Source organism: Scheffersomyces stipitis, chromosome 2, assembly GCF_000209165.1.
Source record: "Scheffersomyces stipitis CBS 6054 chromosome 2, complete sequence".
NCBI lineage: Eukaryota > Fungi > Ascomycota > Pichiomycetes > Serinales > Debaryomycetaceae > Scheffersomyces > Scheffersomyces stipitis.
In genome coordinates, this window is record NC_009042.1 from 2496399 (window position 1) to 2518124 (window position 21726).

A 21726-nucleotide genomic window follows, 5' to 3' on the forward strand; every position below is an offset into this window, starting at 1 on the left:
CCTGCATGCGTCCAAGATTCCACGATATTCCACCGACACTATATAAATACGTTTCTGTTCCCAATTGTGCAATTTGTCACTATTCCTCTGTTTCTGAAACAACCCATTTTACCCAGGACAACTCTAGAGTCTTTCGCAATTACATCTCTCAACAAGCGTACTCGTTTGTCATAATCCCGTAATTGTCTACCTTGTTTAGTTTGCCTACTTTCGCTCTCTCCAGATCTGACAGTATCAGTCGAGCAATCATTGCGAATAGTGCCTCCAACTTTACAACAGTAGGTCGTTATTAGTAATTGTCACTAATTGAACTAGTCAACTAATCAAACTAATCATCTACGTTTTTCAACCTATCAATTCCACTAATTGGTACTCTTATTCTATACATTATCTATTTGTACAACCATGACTGGAGAAGAAGAGAAGAAACCCCACTTTGATGCCTCCGGTGCACATGCCGTCGACGACAAGACCGCCACCGCCATCTTGAGAAGGAAGAAGAAGGACAACGCCTTGGTTGTTGACGATGCCACTAACGATGACAACTCGGTCATCACGATGTCGTCCAACACAATGGAATTGTTGCAGTTGTTCCGTGGTGACACCGTGTTAGTCAAAGGAAAGAAGAGAAAGGATACCGTGTTGATCGTATTGGCTGACGATGATATGGATGATGGAGTTGCCCGTATCAACCGTTGTGTGCGTAACAACTTACGTGTCAGGTTGGGCGACATTGTCACCATCCATCCTTGTCCCGACATCAAGTATGCCAACAGGATCTCTGTGTTGCCTATCGCCGACACTGTTGAGGGCATCACTGGATCGTTATTCGATCTTTACTTGAAGCCCTACTTCGTGGAAGCTTATAGACCCGTAAGAAAGGGCGACTTGTTCACCGTCAGAGGTGGTATGAGACAGGTCGAGTTCAAGGTTGTAGAGGTTGACCCAGAAGAGATTGCCATTGTAGCCCAAGACACCATCATTCACTGTGAGGGTGATCCAATTAACCGTGAAGACGAAGAAAACAACTTGAACGATGTAGGTTACGACGACATTGGTGGCTGTAAGAAGCAAATGGCGCAGATCAGAGAATTGGTGGAATTACCTTTGAGACACCCTCAATTGTTCAAGTCCATTGGTATCAAACCTCCTAAGGGGATTTTGATGTACGGCCCTCCTGGTACTGGTAAAACCATCATGGCTCGTGCTGTTGCTAACGAGACTGGTGCCTTTTTCTTCTTGATCAATGGTCCAGAAATCATGTCCAAGATGGCCGGTGAATCGGAATCGAACTTAAGAAAGGCGTTTGAAGAAGCGGAAAAGAACTCCCCCTCCATCATCTTCATCGACGAAATTGACTCGATTGCTCCAAAGAGAGACAAAACCAATGGTGAAGTCGAAAGAAGAGTCGTTTCCCAATTGTTGACTCTTATGGACGGTATGAAGGCCAGATCCAACGTCGTTGTGATTGCCGCAACCAACAGACCCAACTCCATTGATCCAGCCTTAAGAAGATTTGGTAGATTCGACAGAGAAGTTGACATCGGTGTACCTGATGCTGAAGGACGTTTGGAAATCTTAAGAATCCACACCAAGAACATGAAGTTGGCCGACGATGTTGATTTGGAAGCAATCGCCTCGGAAACTCACGGGTTTGTCGGAGCTGATGTTGCCTCGTTATGTTCCGAAGCTGCCATGCAACAGATCCGTGAAAAGATGGACCTTATAGACTTGGAAGAAGAAACTATTGATGCCGAAGTCTTGAACTCTTTGGGTGTCACCATGGATAACTTCAGATTCGCTCTCGGTAACTCCAACCCATCTGCATTGCGTGAAACTGTGGTTGAAAACGTCAATGTCACCTGGGACGACATTGGTGGTTTAGACGCCATCAAGAACGAATTGAAAGAAACCGTGGAATATCCTGTCTTGCATCCTGACCAATACCAGAAGTTTGGTTTGGCTCCAACCAAGGGTGTCTTATTCTTTGGTCCTCCAGGTACTGGTAAGACCCTTTTGGCAAAGGCTGTAGCAACAGAAGTTTCTGCCAACTTCATTTCGGTGAAGGGTCCAGAATTGTTGAGTATGTGGTACGGTGAGTCTGAATCCAATATCCGTGATATTTTCGACAAGGCCAGAGCTGCTGCTCCAACCGTTGTTTTCTTGGATGAATTAGATTCGATTGCCAAGGCTAGAGGTGCTTCTCAAGGTGATGCTGGCGGTGCTTCCGACCGTGTCGTCAACCAGTTGTTGACTGAAATGGATGGTATGAACGCCAAAAAGAACGTCTTCGTTATCGGTGCCACCAACAGACCCGATCAAATTGACCCTGCCTTGTTGAGACCGGGTAGATTGGATCAATTGATCTACGTTCCATTGCCAGATGAACCAGCCAGATTGTCGATCTTGCAAGCTCAGTTAAGAAACACTCCATTGGAGCCCAACTTGGATTTGGCTGAAATAGCCAAGATCACAAATGGGTTCTCTGGTGCTGATTTGTCATACATTGTACAAAGATCAGCAAAGTTTGCTATTAAGGACTCTATTGAAGCCCAAATTAGAATCGACAGAGCCAAGGCCGAAAAGGAGAAGGTTAAGACTGAAGAAGATGTCGACATGACCAAGACCGCAGTAGAAGAAGAAGAGGAAGAGGATCCTGTTCCATTTATCACTAGAGCACATGTTGAAGAAGCTATGAAGACCGCCAAACGCTCTGTTTCCGAAGCTGAGTTACGTCGTTACGAATCGTATGCCCAACAGTTGCAAGCATCAAGAGGTCAATTCACCAACTTCAGATTCACTGAAAACGATGGTGCAGCTGCTGGTAACGAAGGATCTGGTAACTCTGGTGCTGCTTTTGGTAGCGTTGAAGAAGAAGATGATTTGTACAGTTAATTGTGCCTCTAAAAGTAATACTAATATTCAGTTCTGCGATGCGCAAGCAAGTTGTTATTTCTTCTAGTTACACTCTATTATATCTTTTATTACATAAGCAATAGTTGAAAAAGTTGTAAGGAGTAGAAGTCTAGAAGTAGTTGCCTTTTTCTATGTGTTGGGCCTTTAGTAATAGGACGATTCTTTTTGCAACCTGTACGTCAGGGAGTATAAGGGCGGTGTCGGAATTGTAACAATGGGGACAAATCGTCTTATTTGCAGGACCTAATTTAAGTATATAAAAACCTGCTCAGCTCAAAATAAAAGAAAACTGGTAACTTTGAATTACACTTCAGAAAGGAGTGGTTCTATTTGTGAAGCTACTTTTAAAGCTTTGGCTAGTACAGCTGTCTATTTGACATTTCATGGTTTTTGTTTCTTTGAAATTCAAAGACTGTCATTTTGCATTCTGGACTTGATCCAATACTCATTTATATCCCGCAAATTTCGATAGCAAAAGTATCGATTTCAGATTCGAAAATAACAACTCATATACCTTTGCATTTGCCTGTTACTTTACCAGATACCTATTCAGCATATTCCTTCTATTCCTCCTCAAAAATGATTAGACTGCCCAGCAACGCTAGTTTATTCATACTTGCTCCGGTTTTCCTTATTGCCAGTGATTTCATTGTCACGAGATTCTCTCAGACAGGCACCAAAAAGATTGTCAAGGCACCTGGAGCCAGGCACGCATCGACCTCGGCAGCATCATTGAAATCTCAGTACAACCACAATGTGTACAGATCATCCTGGATCAGGACCCACTTCAGTGACGAGCTGAGCCCAGCATCGAAACGGTAGGATTATATTAACCGGTTTAAGACTGACCCACCTCTTGTTACATTCAACCACATTCCCACTACATCTCACTACATTCACACTCTTTGCATTTTACCCATTACCTTCAGTTCGTCGAGAATCATCATTTAGAAATACCTTTAGGTGCCCTAGCACCAAATGCATCACAGCCTATCTTCACACGGCTTTAAAATACTCCTTGATGTAACTGCGTTCATAAGTTCAGGATGATAGTTTCGTTTGCTAAAATTTGAATAGTATAAATAAACTACATGTAAAATATTATTATACGCTTAAATAGCAGTAGATACTACTTGTAGAGTCAAAATGGAAGTCAGGTTCTGAACACTTCAGATTACTTTCGTATGCCACTTTCCGGCCAAAATTCAGGACACCTGTAGTAGATAGTTTTAACTGATGAGAGTTGATTGATATACACAATGGTAACTTCAAGATCAACTTGTGCGACGTAGTGTGTTTCTACATCCCTTGTTAATTGTATACATGTAGTGCTATCCATAATATTCCACCTGAATCATAACAAATTGATACAAAAGGGTAATTAGAGGGTCATAAATGAACATTACTTACCTAAACTTGAGCTTTACAATTTCAACTCTAGTATGACTTTTCTTCAACGACAACCATATTGTTTGACAAGTCAAATCGTTTTTGCAACTAGAAAAGTGTGAAGTCTAGGTGTTGCGCTTTAAGTGTAGGACTACTGTGCCAACACAACTTAACAGTGAACGAAATCTTGCTATGAACTGCGTTTATTTGGCTGGAAAATAGACCACATCTTCTGTGTTCCAGTTGAAGTGATACTTCTGGTAATCAATTTGATATCAGGTTAGAACTTATGCCTTTGTACTACTTCCCCATGCTATGGGTGCAAATCAGAAATGAGATGACAATTCTGTTCCTGCACTCAACTCTCACGTGACAATCTCAAACTTCTCAAATCTCAATTGTTTCATTGGCTAAAATTTTTCGAGCTCAGTGCACACCTCATACAATACAAAGAACGGAAATCCAAATAATAACGAGAACTACCAAACGTGAACAGAACTCAACTTTTTACCATCTGGCAGTTTTTATTTTGTTTTATACACTAGACCAGACACCAGACAAGAGCCATCATGTTCCATAAAGCTAGACCTACTTCGCGCTCGATAGCAAACACATTCAAGAGATTCAACTCTTCACACCACCATGATACACATTCGTCTACTCCCAAGACTTTCGAAGTCAATGTCACCAAAGTCTTTGGTATCGCTGCTGTGGCCGGTGCCTTCCTTGTTTACAAAAACCACGAGAAGACAGACAAACCATTAGTTTCCACTCAATTATACAACCAGCAGGCTAATGGAGAACGTGAGACTTTGAGAAACGAAAACTACTTGAAGAGATACAAGACTTCTTTTGTCAAGGAGTTCATCAGAGACAAGGGTGGTATTGGCCAGAGACAATACAGAAGAATCGCCGATCCACAGCCTGTGCCAACCAATTTGATTCCAGCACATTCTCCATTTCTCAACGAATATGGTGCTGGTATAAAGACTGATAAATTGGGTCCAAGAAAAGAAAGAATCAGAGTGTACGCTCCTATCGACACTTCCAGCTCGTAGGTTAGTCGTAGAGCTTAAGGATTTATTAATTTAGTCAAGCTTTTAGTGCTGGTGGTTGCTCTGGTCAACCATTGCACTTAGGTCAGTCCATCCTCAGTCCAGCCTGGGAGCTGGTTAGACAATTTAAAGGTTCTTCCTCTACAGTAGACTATTTTTCTACCATCATGTTATGTCTACCGTTTAGTGAGATTCTTTGTGTCTAACATAAGAGCAGAAGACTACGTCTTCTACCCATTTCATTGCATTAACCGACAACTGGAAGACGAGCATATTTTTCATTTGTCTTATACGTCATCTTCAACTTCTTTTTGTCAACAGTATATCATTATTACTATTACTATTTCATTATTATCCTACCAATAAACATATTAGAACCACAGTATAGAACAGAAAACGTAGAGCTTTGTAGGGCTGTGAAAAATAGATCACATGATCTCACATAAGCGGCCGGTATAAGGAAGAGAAAATGTGGAGAATGGAAATTCATCATTATCGGAAATACATGTTTTCTAGGAGTCTCAGACTATTTAGAACAGCACCTGTTCCATTAAGAATCCAATTCTCCACTTCTCATCGCGCCATGTCCACTGAGTACAACGTTGTTGTTTTTGACAAGCCAAATGTCGACAGATTAAAAGTTAGATCTCAACATCTTGCTGGCATTGTCCTGGCAGTCAATTCTGGTGTTCTTACCTTGGGAGGAGCCATCTACCACGACGAGGCTAAGACTAAATTCGCTGGTAGTACGTTGCAAGTTGCTGCCAACTCTAAACAAGAAGTAATTGATTTCTTGAAGACTGATGTCTACTACAAAGAAGGAATCTGGGATCTTGACAATGCTATTATCCACCCAGTTGGCTTAGCTGTACGTTTGCCAAAGAAGTTGGACGGTGTTCCCGACTCGTTCTACAACGTCTAGGAGAAACATTGAATATCGAACGGTATAAAATTTGGTGTCAAAATCTAAGAAAGTAGTGAGCCACAACGATGTAGTACAGATATAGATTGCTATTTGGATGTGATGTAGGTAGATGTCCCGAATAAATATAGATATTGTCTACAAGTAGGCGAATAGTCTTGTACTCTAGGATTGTTATGAAATAGACGATAGCTAACTTCATGCCACAATATTGCCTCTTCAACAATTGAACTCGTAGAGATCGAGAAATCATGAAGTCAAAAACTATGAAATCTTGCAAAACTACCTTCTACAGTCCCTTGTATCCGCTACATTTTAACTGATACCTTTCTGCCTTGTAAATACAAGCCTAAAACATTAACGTTGTGTTTAAGGTATATATAAGTTTAAATTATAAATTAGCTAGCTAAACTGGCCCTGAGTAGAGAAAACAGTTCGGCTGTTTTCTAATAACCAACACTGATCAAGTAGTCAGCAAGCTTCTCCACGACAGTGGTGGCTTCTCCGGCTTGAACTCCCGATGGATAGTGAGCAATTAAGATGGCCTGCTTGGATCTGACAGCAACGACACCCTCGGCTTCGTGCTTACCATAGATGGATCTTTCGTCAGCTCTCAACAAAAAGTACTTCTGGTTGAGGACGTGCAAGCCGTGGGATTGTAATCCCGAGGGGTCGTCGAAACCCTTGGCGATCTCTGAGATTTCGTTGGCTTGCAATTGGAATCCAGACGATTGAGCCCACAACGAGTCTCCAGCTTTGGAGTATAAGGCAGCCTTGTCGATCTTGCCAGTGGCAACCAAGTTGTCAGTGTATGCTTGCCAGGACATTCTTCGAGATATATAAGATCAATTAAGAGCGAATGGGAGTTCTTCAGTCAAGAATCGATGAAGAACAGGTGTTGTCTCTTTCTGGGATTGAGATTTAATCATCCCTAGGCTTTATTTTCTCTGCCACCGAAAACGAAAAGGTGGTGGTGCCTGAATACGTCACGTGATAGCCTTTCCTAATCAGGCAATACATATGATTATATGGACCATGTCATACGATGAAAGTGACTATTTGATGAGTTTGACTGTAATCAATATGATAAGGTTATTATGCTAAGGATTTTGACTTTTAGTATCTACAAATTCTACTATAACTTCTTTTTGATTCTTCTTGCTATTTCTATGGCTTCATTTACATGTATTCTTCACCAGCTATGCGTCTTTTCTTCAGTGCCGGCTCTGCTATCATCACCAAGTCTGTGTCTTCTTCATCTTCAATAATAACCATTGTAGTACCGTCCTGATTCGTATTGTTTTCAATAGTGGAATCTCCTTGTTCATCCTCATTCTTCTCTTTTATTGCCTTTTTCTCTCTTAACTGTATGTTAGGCAATTTTTCGGTAGTAGGCTCATTAACAACTGTAATATAAAGCTCGAGATTCTCCAACTCATCGTTTTCATCTTGGATCAATACAAGGTCGCCATCTTCAAATCCTGATAGCTCCAGTAAAGAGCTATCGATGTTGTCGTCGAAATCAACGTCGTAGACTAATCGCGACTTGCCTACGATGATAGACAAGTCGCCATCTTCGTAACCGTACTTCTTGACCAACTCATCTACAAGCCACCGTAAGGTGTTTTCTTGCAACTCTTGATTCGTTAAGTTCATGATACCGCGCGAAAGTAATGACGAACTAGGACAACTTTCATTGGGAGAAACCAACGATGCAGCTGTGATATACTTGTTTGGCTTGATACTAATGAAAACCGTAGAAGATTCCTTAACAATCGGGGAGAAGTCGACACTACCCGTCTGTTCATAGTCATGTTTGAAGAATTTGGTACCGTTCAAGCTCGAAAACCCAGAAATGATGGCATTTGTGGTAGCAATGGCTGGAATGATATTACCGGCAATTTCCTTGATATCAAATTTAGACATCAAAGGTATCCCGAAGATTGAAGACCTTAAGTTGGCCGCTGCCACAACAAAGTTGAGGGTATCGTCGTCATCCTTGTCAAACGATACGAACAGTTCCTTTCCAGATTTCAATCTGGATTGCAAAGCCACGCCAGACTTATATAATACAAACAAGTTTTCCAACACCGACCACACCTTTGTATCGGTGCTGATGATGTTATTTTTTGCATGAAGTAGCTGCTGCAACTCAGTAGAAAGAGCATTGAAGTTTAGAGGTATAGGCTTTCTACGTGACTTCCATAATGTATCAATCAATAATAACCTTTCGATGTCTGCCTGAAAGATCTTGACCACAAGCAGCTCTATAAACGCTGACCCGTCCAAACCTTTGATCTGGTTTCTCAAGTCAATAAGCTCGTTGGCTTCTTTGGCCAAGTTTTCTTTTTCCTGAACATCATCAGTCTCGTTCCTAATCTGTTCTTCATTATTCATGCTCGATATCTCAGATTCGTCAAACAATTGGTGGAAGAGGAATTCTTTTGCCCATGTGATACAATGAACCGGAAGTGACGGTGTTGACCTAATAGTACACACTGGAAAAGTCTTTGGTGTGACTTTGGCTTGACAGTCAAAACATTCGCTATAGTATGGGTAAATGGGTTGAATCTGTCCTTCAAAACCTGTAGTGCCACTTTCCATCAACGGTTTCTTGAGGAACAAACACATTTTGTTTACGTATCTTCGGGCTTCTAAGTTATCCAAAGCGTTGTACACATAGCTGAACTGAGACCACCAGGTGAGTGGAAACTGGTTAGTATCCATAATATTGCCATGATGAGGAACTAATTTGGCACCAAAATAGTTGAACGATTGTACAGCTTTGGCAATAGTTAAGGACTTTGACTTGTCGATATCCTTCTTGCGAAATAAGAACTGTCTGTTCAAGTTGGAAAGAGTCACGGTATCAAGATCGACAATGTGAATCTCTCCATATCCTGTCAAAAGTAGATCTTTCAAGAGTTCACATCCTATACCACCAGCTCCAACCATAACCACCCTAGTTCTCTGAACACGACCAAAGCACTCATCGCCTAAGACTTTCTTCAAATAAGTATCTCTAGCCATCGTAGATCGACCTTCTGGTCTTTTTGTTTTAATGTTGAATGAGTAAATATGAAATGTGCTTCGGAAAGTTCAGAATTGTCAACTGGCGAGATTGCGAGATTGCGAAATGAAATTATATAGTGCGACATCTGTGCATACTTCAAGAATTCACTACTTCCATAGTTGATAGAGCCATAAAAAGGGTTATAAGCATCTAGACAGTTGTAAATTATTTACATTATTTACAGATACAATCCGTTGCTACTTGTTGATCTATTTCGTATATTTGTGGAATTTATAATTTCCTGTTGTTTTCTGTTTTCATTATTCAATTTCTACTTCTTATTATCTTCTATTCCTAAATGTACATTACCAACTATACACTGGTAAACAAAGTCCAAACACCCTTCAAATAACCAACGATTTCATCGCCTCCCAATTTAGACTCACCGTATAATCTGTCGACAAAAGAAATTGGTACTTCACCAATCTTGAATCCCAATGATCTGGCTCTCACCATCATTTCCATCTGGAAAACGTATCCCTTGGACTGGGTAACTTCGATTATTTTAGCCAAAGCATCCTTCTTGTATAATCTGAAAGAGCCAGTCAAGTCAGATACGTTTGGTCTCAATGTTGTGGCAGCAAGGAAGTTGGCACCTCTGGAAACCAACTTTCTCTTTAAGTCCCAACCAAAAACACCTCCATCACCGGCATATCTTGTTCCGGTCACAATGTCAAAGTTTTCACTCTTCTGCTTGGCAATGAATTCAGGAATTGCTTCTGGATGGTGCGAGAAGTCGGCATCCATGATTATGACATAGTTACCAGTGACAAACTGTAAGCCATGGACATAAGCTGTACCCAAACCCAACTTTCCAGCTCTAGCTCTCAATTGAATGTGGTCCGCACCAAAGATGTCAATAAGCTGCTTGGCGACAACTTGTGTACCATCGGGGGAGTTGTCGTCCACAATGACTACTTCCCATTCAATGTTGTTCTTCTTGAAGGTCTCAGCCAACAAATACACCAAGATGGGCAAGTTTTTTCTTTCGTTATACGTTGGCAATATCACCGAGTACTTGTCTGATCCCATTGCAAAAGTGGTTCTACTGATAAAAGCTAAGAGTGGTGGAAGAGAATTGTATCTTGAAGAAAAACGATAATAGAATATGAAATGTTGAATATACGTGTCGTTATTTACAGGGTGTATTTCCTGCAGATAATCCCAACTTTGCTGGAACAATTCAATATTTTCAGCTGTATGGTTGAAACTTTCAGTATTTTTGCAACCATAAAAACTACAATTACATCACTCCACTTCTACACTACTTCCCAAACTTAGATTTTGATTACCTTCCTCGAATCGTATCACAAATACAAACTAATCTAAAACGAAACCCTCCTGCAGAAACACACCAAAAAGACACCATATAAATAAAAGCAAGGACGGAATTGTAGTTGAGCGACGTTTGGCTAGGGCAAGTAGTTCTCTCAAAGGAATATGGGCAAGATATATAAGCAAACATATCTCAGAGTCCATATGAAGCAAGATAAATTAAACAAACAAACAAACAAACAAAAAGAACGCAAAGAAAGCAAAGAACCCACTTGTAATAGCCATCTCTATTCATTACTGAGACTCAAAATTGGTCCAACTAGTATAACAAAGACAAAAAGATATAAAAACAAAAAGATAAATGAGGGTAGTCTTCCGGCAATGAAGCATGCAAAACAATGATTAAAAGTATTCAGTGAATGCTACATATGAGCTTGTGCGAGTCAAAGATACTGTTCAATCTATTGATTCAACGTCAATGAATTGATTTGACCAGCAAGAACATCAAAAGAAGGATTGATACCCAGGCTGGCTTGGTTATTACCCTCGTTCAACCCCGGGGCTGAATGTGGTGGAATTGAAATGTTCTTGTTGGAATAAGATGCCTGTTGTGCTCCGTAGCTTGGATACAACCCTGGGGAGTTGTTGACCGAGTTGGAGTACTTTTGCTGGTTGACAATCTGAGATTGTACCTGTTGATGCTGCTGTTGATGTTGTTGATGTTGCTGGTACTGCTGTTGCTGTTGCTGCTGAACTTGTTGCTGCATCATCATTAATTGCTGTGGCAATAATTGCGTAGGCGTGCCATTTCCACTCCCACGTAAGTTGCTACCATTGTACTGATAGTGGTTTTTGTTAGCACCAACAGTGTTGTTATAGCCATTGGTGCCTCCAACAGAGTTATTACGAGCCTGCCGTTGTTGACCATATGAGTTGGCATGCTGAGGTTGAGGCTGTTGCAAGCCCATGAAACCGTTGCTCAAGTTCAAAGGTTGGCCGCTAGCAGTTGCAGCTGCAATCGCAGCAGCAGTAGAATTTACAGAATGAGCGGTGTTGACTTGGTGGTTGTTTATAGCAAGTGCTGGCTTGGAAGCTCCACACTTCAAACAACACAAGTTTTTAGCGAAGTTGTGGTATATACATACTTCACACTTCCAGTCTCCAGCTCTGAATGGAACACTATTGTTGTAATGCAAGCGAGAATGGTTGTTGTTGTTGTTGTTATGATGTCCCTGGTTGTGGTTCGAGTTATTATTGTGGTGGTTGACGCCACTTTGACTTTGTTGAACTGAATATGGAGAGTCGCTACCTCTCTGCTGGGAGCCGTTATCATTGTAAGACGGGTTACCGTAGTTGTTGGAGTTCAAAACAGCAGCAGCAGCATTGACAACAGCAGAGTTCAACGCCAACTTGAAGTTGGGTTGACCGTTCGTACTATTGCTATTGTTATTGTTTTGATTACCGTTGACTCCGCTTAGGTAGCCATTGTTGTTGTTATTGTTTTGATTGCCATTGGCTCCGTTGATGTAGCCATTGTTGTTGCCGGTACGACGGTTGTTGCCATTATGGTTATTGTTGGAATAGATCGACTCCTGGATGGCCACAGCACTAGAAGCAGGGAAAGAGCATCTGAAACAGTGTGTTCTTCTCTGGAAGTTGGAAAATCCACACGAAGGACAAGTCCAGTCACCAGGTCTAGCTCTGTTCTTCGAAGGCGGGAAGGGAGTCAACAAGTCACTAGCCTTATCCAAGACTCTAGTAGACGAGGGTTGCACTTCGATAGCCCTATCGTTCAAAACTCTACCGTTCATAGACAAGGATTCAGAAGCTTCTTCATGAGTGGCAAACACAGCAAAACCAGCAATTCCCTTGGACTTATGTGGAGAGTTAGAAGCAGCGTTGGTTTTACCAGCCTCAGCAGTGTCTAGATTCTTCAAGGTCCAGAATGCAATAGGTCTTCCACCGAACTGGGTGAACCACGATTCCAACTCTGACTGGGTGGTATCGTTGGGCAAATTATAGAGATACAAGATTTTTGATCTTTCTGACAAGAACACAGAGACATCTTTAGCAGAATCATATGGTTTTGTAAGCACAGATGCATGGTCTTCAATGGGGATAGACTTTCTGATGAGCTGCACCAAGATCTTAGTGAATAAGTTAACAGTAGCCATGGTCTTAGTGTCACTCGATACTGGAGCAGCTGGTGGGGACGTTCTGGCTGGGTTGGTCGTTGACGGTTCAGACGAGAAAGAGGTGGTTGAGGACGACGACAGCGCCGTAGGTGGAGGAGTAGACGATGACGACAAGGGGTTTTTCAAGGCGTCTTCAGTATCCAGATCGATTTCTACTTCAAGAGCAGTGATGACATTAGAGAGAGATGAAGCTGTGTATGAAAGAGCTTCCGGATGTGTGATCTGCCATTTGGCGTATTCTGTCAGTAAGTCAAACACACGAGGATGTTGCAAATATGGAGGCAAAACTACAGCCTTGTCTCTTGCTTCACGAGGTAACTGTACTCTCAACTTGGACATGTCGAAAGTGACAAGCGAAAACTCCTTATTTTTTGAGATGATGTTGTCTTGGATGTATGTGTCGAACTTGACGATAGCATCTTTGAACGAGCCAGCATTTCTGACATGTTCCCATGTGATTCTGTGGAGCTGTGAGCAGTACGGCGTGATGGGTGTATTGACCGGTCTCACCAAAACTGACTCCTTGTCCAAGTTTTCAAGTGTTGTGGCATCGACTACTGACCAGGCAAACTCAATCAACTCAGACGAGTCCTTTGTCACATACGTGGTGGACTCATCGCAGGTGGTTGCAATGTGAACAACAATGTAGACGTCACTCATGGGTGTTGGAAAAGGTATTACCGGAATGCTTAATGTGGCAGCGAAAATGGAGGCCTTATGGTGGATGTGAGAGACGTCCGATAAGCTGAAAAGTTTCTCGGTTGTGAAAATTGGGAAAGAAGAGGTGAAGATCCAACAGAAGCACGTGTACGATGACTGGAGCTTTGGTTTGGGGTCAGGGGCTCCTGGGGAAGGTGCAAGAGTCGTTCAGCAGAGCCTGGACTGGAGACACTACTGGGTTGTGGTGGAGGTGGTGTTCTTGTTAGATATGGTTGGTCTGAGTTATCCCAAGTTTTATGGGTGATATATTTTTTTTCGACGACGTTTGCGAGGCACACGTGATCTGCAGCATGGGAGCCGATCTTAGTGCCAGAATGTGTCACCAAGTTTCTTTTATATACATACAAAATGGGAGCAAAATATGAAAAACATATCCTTATAGAATGTCAGTAAAGTAACGGATATACATCTCTCTCTATTGCTGCTGATTGTGTATATACATATTCTGTGTCCGACAATATGTTCATTTTAGCACATGTTCGAAGTGAGACGGCACCTACTTAATGTTTACTTTTCAGAATCTCACCACACTAATTTTCTCTTAGAGGATTCGAATCGCCTTGAGCGTACTTAAGACTTCTGCTTTTGCTATTCATGCTTAGTCCTTCATCTCCTCCTCATCCTTTCTTCATCTCCATTATCTGCGTATCGTGTTTGTTTGCTTGATCTCTTTGTATCATTCGGCTCACTACAGCAACTATAATTAAGCAAAACACAGTCTGTTTGTATACAAGTCGCGTCGCAATTGTGGACTCTATGTACTCGGAATTGTAGAGCTGCTACCTATTCTGATACCGTTAGTCTAAACCGGCTCTTAAAATTTTCACACCATTCATTATCAAAATAAGCGACAATAAGCCACCTTCACTTGTTACACCATAATACACTTAGAAAGTACATCGTCATAAGCATTGTACACTATTTATAATACACAACTACCAGATCATATACAATTTCTCATATTCGACTAGATACTGTACAACTTCAGAAATTCCACCATAACATAAGCCTATGTCCATACCTCAATCGTTCATGGAACCCATCAACGACCCCATAGCCATCCGTGGGCCTCAGCGGGTGTTCCAGGCCCAGCTCCTCTTCTGTTCGTCTCTAGGACTCATTTCGTTCTGTCTCTTTTGTGTGTTGCGCTACCGATGGCCACATATCTATGCTGTTCGTACATTAAGAAAGAGCTCGGCCAGTCCGCTTCAGCCGTTGCCACGAAACTACTTCGGCTGGATCTCTGTGATATACAAACTCACTGATGAAGACATTCTCAACTTTTCAGGCTTGGATGCTTATGTCTACTTGGAGTTCTTCAGAATGGGCATTAAGGTGTTCTTCCTTCTCGCCATCGTCGCCCTTTGTATCCTAAGTCCTGTTAGGTACTACTTCACAGGTAATTACGATAAGGACAACATCACCTGGGGCAAAGTGGTAACTTGGGGTATCTTATATGCGGGCGGAGAGCCTTCAAACCCAAACCATCCTCCCGATATCAACGACGACTTCCCCAAATACTTGTGGGTGTACCCCGTGTTCACCTACCTTTTCTCTATCATCGTATACGTCTACTTGTTTGAGTTTACTCAGAAAGTGTTGAAGACAAGACAGAAATACTTGGCTTCGCAGAACTCTATTACTGATAGAACTATCCGTTTGGACGGGATACCGAAAAAGATTCTCAAGAAGAACGACCCTCAGATTTTGAAGCGCTTCATAGAGGATTTAGGCATCGGAAAAGTCATCGACGTGAAACTCATGTATGACTGGACTCCTATGGAACACCTCTTCAAACAGAGACGTAAGATTATTAACAGGTTGGAAGATCTCTATGCTTCCAAAAACGAACTAACTATCGATATATATACCCAGGACAGGACGCCTTCAGTGATGCCGGATCTCAATGTCTCCTATGCACCAAAAATGGATGCTGCTACTGGTGCAAAGGTCGACCTGGAAATCAATGACTTGTCCAGATCGTTAATCAACATCAACAGTAAGATTCGGAACATCCAAGACCGTTTCGATTCCAACTTCTCTACCATAAATACAGACGAAAATCCCGAGTTCAAACAGTTGCCAAGTGCTTTCATCACTATGGAATCAGTAGCTTCTGCACAAATGGCAGCACAGACCATCCTTGATCCAAGAGTATATAAGATGATTGTCAACTTGGCTCCAGCTCCCAAGGACATAAGATGGGAGAACTTGAAAATGTCATATACAAAGAGGATGATAAAATCATATCTTATTACCACTATTATAATCCTAAGCTATGCGGTTATCATTTTCTTGGTTGCGCTCTTGACATCTTTGTTAGATTTGAAATCCATAATCAAGTTTTGGCCATCGTTAGGCAAATTCATTGGCAAGTCGAAGTTTTTGACAACGTTCGTCACCGGTATCTTGCCGCCATTGTTGTTCTCTGCTTTGTCGGTACTGGTACCTTATTTTTACAAATTCTTATGCATGCATCAAGGATACTCCTCGAATAGTGAAATTGAATTGTCCACATTGCTGAAGAATTTCTTCTTCAACTTCTTCATCTTGTTTTTGGCATTCATGACCACAGGTACTATTTGGGATTACCTTTCCTATATCAGCGATACGACGAAGATTGCAAAAACGCTTGCTTCTGCTCTTAGAAAGTACTCATTGTTTTATGTGGACTTGATCCTTTTGCAGGGTCTCGCAATGTTCCCTGTGAAATTACTTCAGATCAGTGACTTTTTGATCTTGAATATTCTTGCAAAGTTATTCCTACTTCGGAACATGTTCTTGAAGACACCAAGAGACTATAGAAGCTACTACTACACACCTCAAGTCTTTGATTTTGGCATCCATTTACCACAGCACATATTCATTTTCATGATCATTTTAATCTATTCGGTAGTGTCTACAAAGATTGTCACAAGTGGTCTCGTATATTTCGTTCTTGGATGGTTCGTCTATAGGTATCAATTGGTGTACAATTTTGTGCACCCTCCTCATTCTACAGGTAAAGTTTGGCCAATGATATTTAGAAGAGTTATGTTGGGATTGATTATCTTTCAATTGTTCATGTGTGGTACCTTGGTTTTGGAAAAGGCTATCTTGTTATCATTATTGTGTTCGCCTTTGCCTGTGGTAACTGTTGTAATCTTTTGGAACTTTGAAAAGTATTACGTCCCATTGAACACATTCATTGCATTGAGAGCCATACAGAACCCATATTCATTTGATAAAGAATTTGATGATGACAGACTGCTGTTATCAAACGAAATAGAAGCTGAAACTATCCAATCAGAAATTGACGACGACCTGATTATGGATGAGTCATCATTTTTGATTACTGGGGCTCTGACAGCCCGCACATATGAAGGTGCACTTTCGCGAAGAAGGTCCACTATAGATGAAGAAAGAGAGCAATACACCGACTATACATATCCTTATCTTGTCGATCCATTACATGGACCCTGGATTGGTTTCGAAGGTAATATCATATCTATGGTGCAGTACAATCAAGGTGTCCTTCCTGCTGATCTTGAAGATGGAGATTCAAGCATAGTCTCTACTAATGATCGCGAGACCATTATCCGCAAGAAGATAACTGTCAGTGAGTGGGAATAGTAGGTAAGAATAAGCGGAAGACGGGCGGAAGGATATATGTAAGCCCAGAAAATGTAGTGTTAATAATTTCTAAAATCACACAAATGCGTTGCCTATTGTTTTCGCTTCAAGGGAGTCGGTGACACTGAGTCCGAAACTAAGTAAACAGTAAATACTATAGAATTCTACAGATAATTAGACAATAATATTGAACAGCAAATAAGAATAATTTTATTAAGGAGAGGGTTGGCATGGTCCGTTTTCAAATTGGTTGAATAGTGGAAAAAGATGAAGTATTAGAAATGAACAGAAAAGTGATTTACAACGAGAAGAAGAAATAAAAGTCTATAAAAACACCACACCAACTACACTAATGACTGGAAATATCAGCAAGGTTGCACTATTAATAGTTGTCAATAGGCAAAAAATCAGTTGTCACAACGTTGGAATGGGAACACAGTAAAGTTCCATACAACACGAGCATATTTCCCAGTAATATTTTTTCCTTATCTTATTTTATGATTTTGCACCCAAAAAATTTTGGTCGCACACTTCTAAGTGGATCTTGTTCTACCATCTACGAATGGAAGAGATTCAGAGCTGGCGTAGCGATCATCTTGAGTATGCTTGATTTGCTCTTTGTCATTCGATTGCTTCAGTTTACGAACAAGAGAAAGATCCATTAACTTTTCTTTCCTTAGGTTCTTGTCAATTACGTAATCTGGTTTCTCGGGACTGTAGTCACAGTCAATGCCAAACTTTGCACATCCAGCACAGATAGGACGGACCTCGTCACATTTCAAATGCTTGATACGACAAATCCAACAACCGTTCTTGGATCTTGGTAACAATCTTCTCCGAGTGTATTTCTTGGGTTTTGGTGGAGTACCATAAGTGTCATCAATCAGATCTTTGACTTTCTTTGAGGTCTTCCTAGACTTTTTAACTACCTCTTTTAAGGTTGGGTATGTCTTCCTTCTCGGTGTTTCAGAAGAGACGTACGAAGAAGCTGAAGAATCTGAATTGTGACGGAATATGTCCATTTGTGGTAAACCTGCACTCGAAATAGGTGTAGGTCCCGGGCCCATTGAATACGTAGTAGATCCGTTTGATACTGATCTACTCTTGTTAGGGGTCAGGTGTAGTTCCATCGCCTTATATTTATTGCACAATGGGGACATTTTTGGGGACAATTCACCTAATGGGGAATTGCTAGCATTAGAGATGTGGGTAGCCAACATCAAGCCTTTTTTGTTGTTGATAGAAGCTGCAACGTTGTTGTTCAATCTAGTGATGGACAGTTTCTTACTAATCTTATGGTCTAAGGAATGCGAGCTTGTGGAGGATGGCAATGGTTTATACATTAGAGGAGCTGGACCTCTAACGTTGTATTCTTCATTTGTTGAAGTTGTCGTGTTGTTAACAGACGAATTAGGAGTGAAGCTGGTATCAGACAAGGTTGGTGTGTAGACATCATTGATAGTTGGCGTATAGGGATACATTCCAAAATCGTTCATTGTCTGGTATGCTGTAGAAAAGCTTCTCAATACAGTTTCCTGGTTTGGTTGGAAGGTGGTAACGGAGTTGATGGAACTATCTTCAATCTCTCTGCTGTTGTATATCATCGAGTTAGGAATCGAGTCCAATGAGTGGTTCCCCAATTCAAGGTTGTACATCAAGTCAACTGACTGAGGCCCTGTAATTGAGTTATTGATTAATTCCGGAGTCGAGTCGATGTTCAATTTGTAGAGTGGTTGGTTTCCTTGCCCTTGGCTACTATTATGCAATGAGTTAGCAGACATGGCAGCCTGAGGGTTTGAAAATATAGAATAGTGTGACAGGCTGTTAAAGAACTCGCCGTTGTTGTGAGGTGTGCCCGAGCCATAATTCTGGAATTGAGGAGTCGGAGCCAAATTGGAGAGGAATGCAGCATTGGAAGAAATATTGGGTGCTCCGCTGTGTGCTATGGCCATTGGAGGCACTGGGATGAAAGGGGCATTACTATCGAATTGATAGAGGTCCTGATCATTAAATCCATAGTTATTTTGGTTGAATCTTATGCCCATGGTAGGGGAGCTGGAGGCGATGGATGACTCCAATTTGATGGTATCCTCGTTTTCAAAAGTGGTGTTAGGAGAATTGCCTCCTAGTTGATGTTCCATGAGAATTTCGTCGAAGTTGGGGACTGTGTGGGTAGCAGTAGTTGGTTTAGGAAAGGAAAGACCGTTGGGTGCAAAAATGAGTGAATACCACGAACTTCTTGTTTAAAGACGAATAATGATGAAGGAAACTGGAAACATATAAACAGTGTGACAGGTTACACTATTTGGAGAAGGTATTTATACCAATTTATATAATAGTACCCTCTTGTGTGAACTGTCTGAGAATATTAGGGTAGACTTTTGGTAGGAATTCTCAAACTTTTTGGTTAGAAGAGTATGCAGACTATATGTAGTTGATGGGGTATTTTTTAGTTCTGAAACACCAACAAGAACAACAAGTCAGTAGTCAAAAGGTGATGATTATGGAGTGTAAAGGGGGGATGGGGTTGTCAACTACGATAGTGGCCAATCAAGGTGACACTGACCAAATATATAATATTTGAAACTTTATTGGATATGTTGTCAGAAGTTAGCTAATGTAACCCGGCCAAGTTGCGCACTATCCAAGCCTCTCAGGAAATTAGCTCCAAGTACAGCGTTATATCGGCCAAGAATAACAGTCTTATTACTCTGGGAAGAATGATCAGAACAGCTTCAAAAGATATTGGTCTCTGTTTGAATTGCTTTTGCGGTCGGAGGGTCCTCTAGGGCAACCGTTTGTGTGAGTATATATTATTATTGCCAAGCTCTAGATACCTCAAGGGTAAATTGGAACCAATTTTCTATTCTTGGTTACAGCTCTGGAAACTGACGATTCTCTTGAGGTATTGGAATAGATCGGGTAATGATGATGGTATATGTCTTGGAGGGTGGTTCTGTCAATTAAAAAAATTAAGTCGTTATCCGAAGGTTAAACCTCACCTTGTCAAACCCTGTCTAAGCACTTCCCAGGTTCTGGCGAAGCTGTCTTACTACCAATTGCAAGAAACAGGTGCTTATTCCTGACTTGATAAAAAATAGAGGAGAAAGAAAGAAACCTAGTCAGAAAGAAAAGTCAGGTTAATACAAAAAAAAATGAAGATACGAACATCCCCTAAGATTATTGAAAAGTGAAAATCTGGCCGAGCTAGATTTGGTATAGTGAATAAAAAAAATTATTGCGAAGATAAAGAGTGGAGACAATACAATACCAGTACTTTTCTACCAAATTACGTAAACAAGAAAAGTTAGGCATGTACGGTATTGAAATCCTATGTAAATCAAGAGACTACACCCCAATTAGCTCATTTCCAGGAGATGGAAACAATGTAAGTTACAAAAATTAGACTTCAATAATATTTCGATTCACCGACAGTTGCCTTGAATGGAGCGATGGAGTGCTCGAGATTAGCACCCTACTAATGGTGCTAAATCGGTGCTACATGACAAAATATTACTAATAATATTGAGAGTACTTCTATCATCAGACAACCGCTGGTTGGATGCTCCTTGAATCATTGGAATGTAGAATTGTATGAGAAGACTTTTTACGAAAGATGCGGTGGATTTTGGTGTCTTTCCGCAGCATAGCCATATGGACGTCTACTAGAATGCGCCATGGGAGGTTATGTTATTGAAAAACAACGTGAATGGACAACAGATCCCTTTGCAGAACGCATGAGACAATGGACATCACATACCTAACCTTTATCAATACAGGAATTCTTGTATCTTGGGTGGAACATTTGCAAAATGGTTTTATTAAATAGTATGTACCTTAAAGCATCCGCATGAAAAAAAAGATTAATATAATGCATACCTAAAAAATACAGTTTCCACTGGTAATGAAGATTAGATGAGAAAAATTATGTATACATGACGCCTAACGCGCGCTCGTGAAAAAAATTGCGGTAATGAGGTGTGGAGGTAAGAGCATTTTAGGAATATGAGCTTTTTAACCTTATGGCCACGAATCCCACGTTAGAGGCGAGTATGCAATCCAAAAAGTGCATTGAGCTAGACCTTTTGAAACCTCTGTTGCGCTGATGATTGGAATCTGTGATAATTTCTCCAACTTCACGAAGATTCTCTCCCACAATTGCAAATGGCAATTGTACCCGCATGATGCAGTAACTTATTTTTCAACTGTGTTTGTACATGTTTTGACATTAGCCTAGCCATCTTTACCCAGCCCTCGGCTGGGAAATTAAATCATACCTCGTCCTGCTTCCATATCCGCCGAGAAAATCCTCAACCAATAGCTATTAGCTGGCAATTCAAGTATCCACCTCTGTTCCTCAGAAGAAAAGGAAACACTAGATACAATTATACCCTATTCAGAGTCCGTTAGCACTAACCATTTCAAGAAGCTGGTGGTGCCATCCTTTTGTCCACAGAATTACACCCACTCCTATTATTGGTCCTCGTCAGAACTTGTAAATACAGTACTCCAATTTTTACTAAAGCAGAAAATCATTTTAAACCCAAACCGTTAGCTTGCATATATTGT

At 41.1% G+C, this 21726-nt stretch overlaps 9 protein-coding genes across 9 annotated transcripts; 4 read left to right on the forward strand and 5 right to left on the reverse strand. All coding sequences in view use genetic code 12, as the record gives it.

Annotated features, from left to right (window-relative positions):
• The first annotated feature begins 106 nt into the window (after positions 1-106).
• CDC48 (Cell division control protein 48) lies at positions 107-3002 on the forward strand. The gene has a single exon (XM_001382671.1). The coding sequence runs from the start codon at positions 406-408 to the stop codon at positions 2893-2895; it is 2490 nt and encodes an 829-aa protein (XP_001382708.1). The 5' UTR covers positions 107-405; the 3' UTR covers positions 2896-3002.
• A 1795-nt stretch (positions 3003-4797) lies between these two features.
• PICST_87497 (unnamed protein product) lies at positions 4798-5686 on the forward strand. The gene has a single exon (XM_001382672.1). It carries the CDS (start codon positions 4875-4877, stop codon positions 5361-5363), a length of 489 nt encoding a protein of 162 aa, XP_001382709.1. The 5' UTR covers positions 4798-4874; the 3' UTR covers positions 5364-5686.
• A 257-nt stretch (positions 5687-5943) lies between these two features.
• Positions 5944-6282, forward strand: PICST_42277 (hypothetical protein; the record flags this gene model as incomplete). The annotated part of the gene is made up of 1 exon (XM_001382673.1): positions 5944-6282. One exon carries the CDS (start codon positions 5944-5946, stop codon positions 6280-6282), a length of 339 nt encoding a protein of 112 aa, XP_001382710.2.
• A 446-nt stretch (positions 6283-6728) lies between these two features.
• PFY1 (profilin (actin-binding protein)) lies at positions 6729-7109 on the reverse strand (the record flags this gene model as incomplete). The annotated part of the gene is made up of 1 exon (XM_001383198.1): positions 6729-7109. The coding sequence occupies one exon, from the start codon at positions 7107-7109 to the stop codon at positions 6729-6731; it is 381 nt and encodes a 126-aa protein (XP_001383235.1).
• A 310-nt stretch (positions 7110-7419) lies between these two features.
• On the reverse strand, positions 7420-9312 carry UBA2 (Protein with homology to mammalian ubiquitin activating (E1) enzyme; the record flags this gene model as incomplete). The annotated part of the gene is made up of 1 exon (XM_001383199.1): positions 7420-9312. One exon carries the CDS (start codon positions 9310-9312, stop codon positions 7462-7464), a length of 1851 nt encoding a protein of 616 aa, XP_001383236.2.
• Positions 9313-9643: 331 nt separating this feature from the next.
• Positions 9644-10389, reverse strand: DPM1 (dolichol-P-mannose synthesis). The gene has a single exon (XM_001383200.1). It carries the CDS (start codon positions 10385-10387, stop codon positions 9668-9670), a length of 720 nt encoding a protein of 239 aa, XP_001383237.1. The 5' UTR covers positions 10388-10389; the 3' UTR covers positions 9644-9667.
• Positions 10390-11700: 1311 nt separating this feature from the next.
• Positions 11701-13494, reverse strand: NRP1 (Asparagine-rich protein (ARP protein); the record flags this gene model as incomplete). The annotated part of the gene is made up of 3 exons (XM_001383201.1): positions 11701-11902; positions 12221-12847; positions 12935-13494. Coding segments are annotated over 3 exons (1380 nt in total), but the record flags the coding sequence as incomplete, so codon positions are not given.
• A 1032-nt stretch (positions 13495-14526) lies between these two features.
• Positions 14527-17157, forward strand: PICST_81786 (Uncharacterized conserved protein; the record flags this gene model as incomplete). Its single annotated transcript, XM_001382674.1, has 2 exons — positions 14527-14979; positions 15016-17157. The coding sequence occupies exons 1-2, from the start codon at positions 14557-14559 to the stop codon at positions 17155-17157; spliced, it is 2565 nt and encodes an 854-aa protein (XP_001382711.2). The 5' UTR covers positions 14527-14556.
• Positions 17158-17690: 533 nt separating this feature from the next.
• PICST_30322 (UME6 C6 zinc finger URS1-binding protein-like protein) lies at positions 17691-19298 on the reverse strand (the record flags this gene model as incomplete). The annotated part of the gene is made up of 1 exon (XM_001383202.1): positions 17691-19298. The coding sequence occupies one exon, from the start codon at positions 19296-19298 to the stop codon at positions 17691-17693; it is 1608 nt and encodes a 535-aa protein (XP_001383239.2).
• Between the last annotated feature and the right edge of the window lie 2428 nt (positions 19299-21726).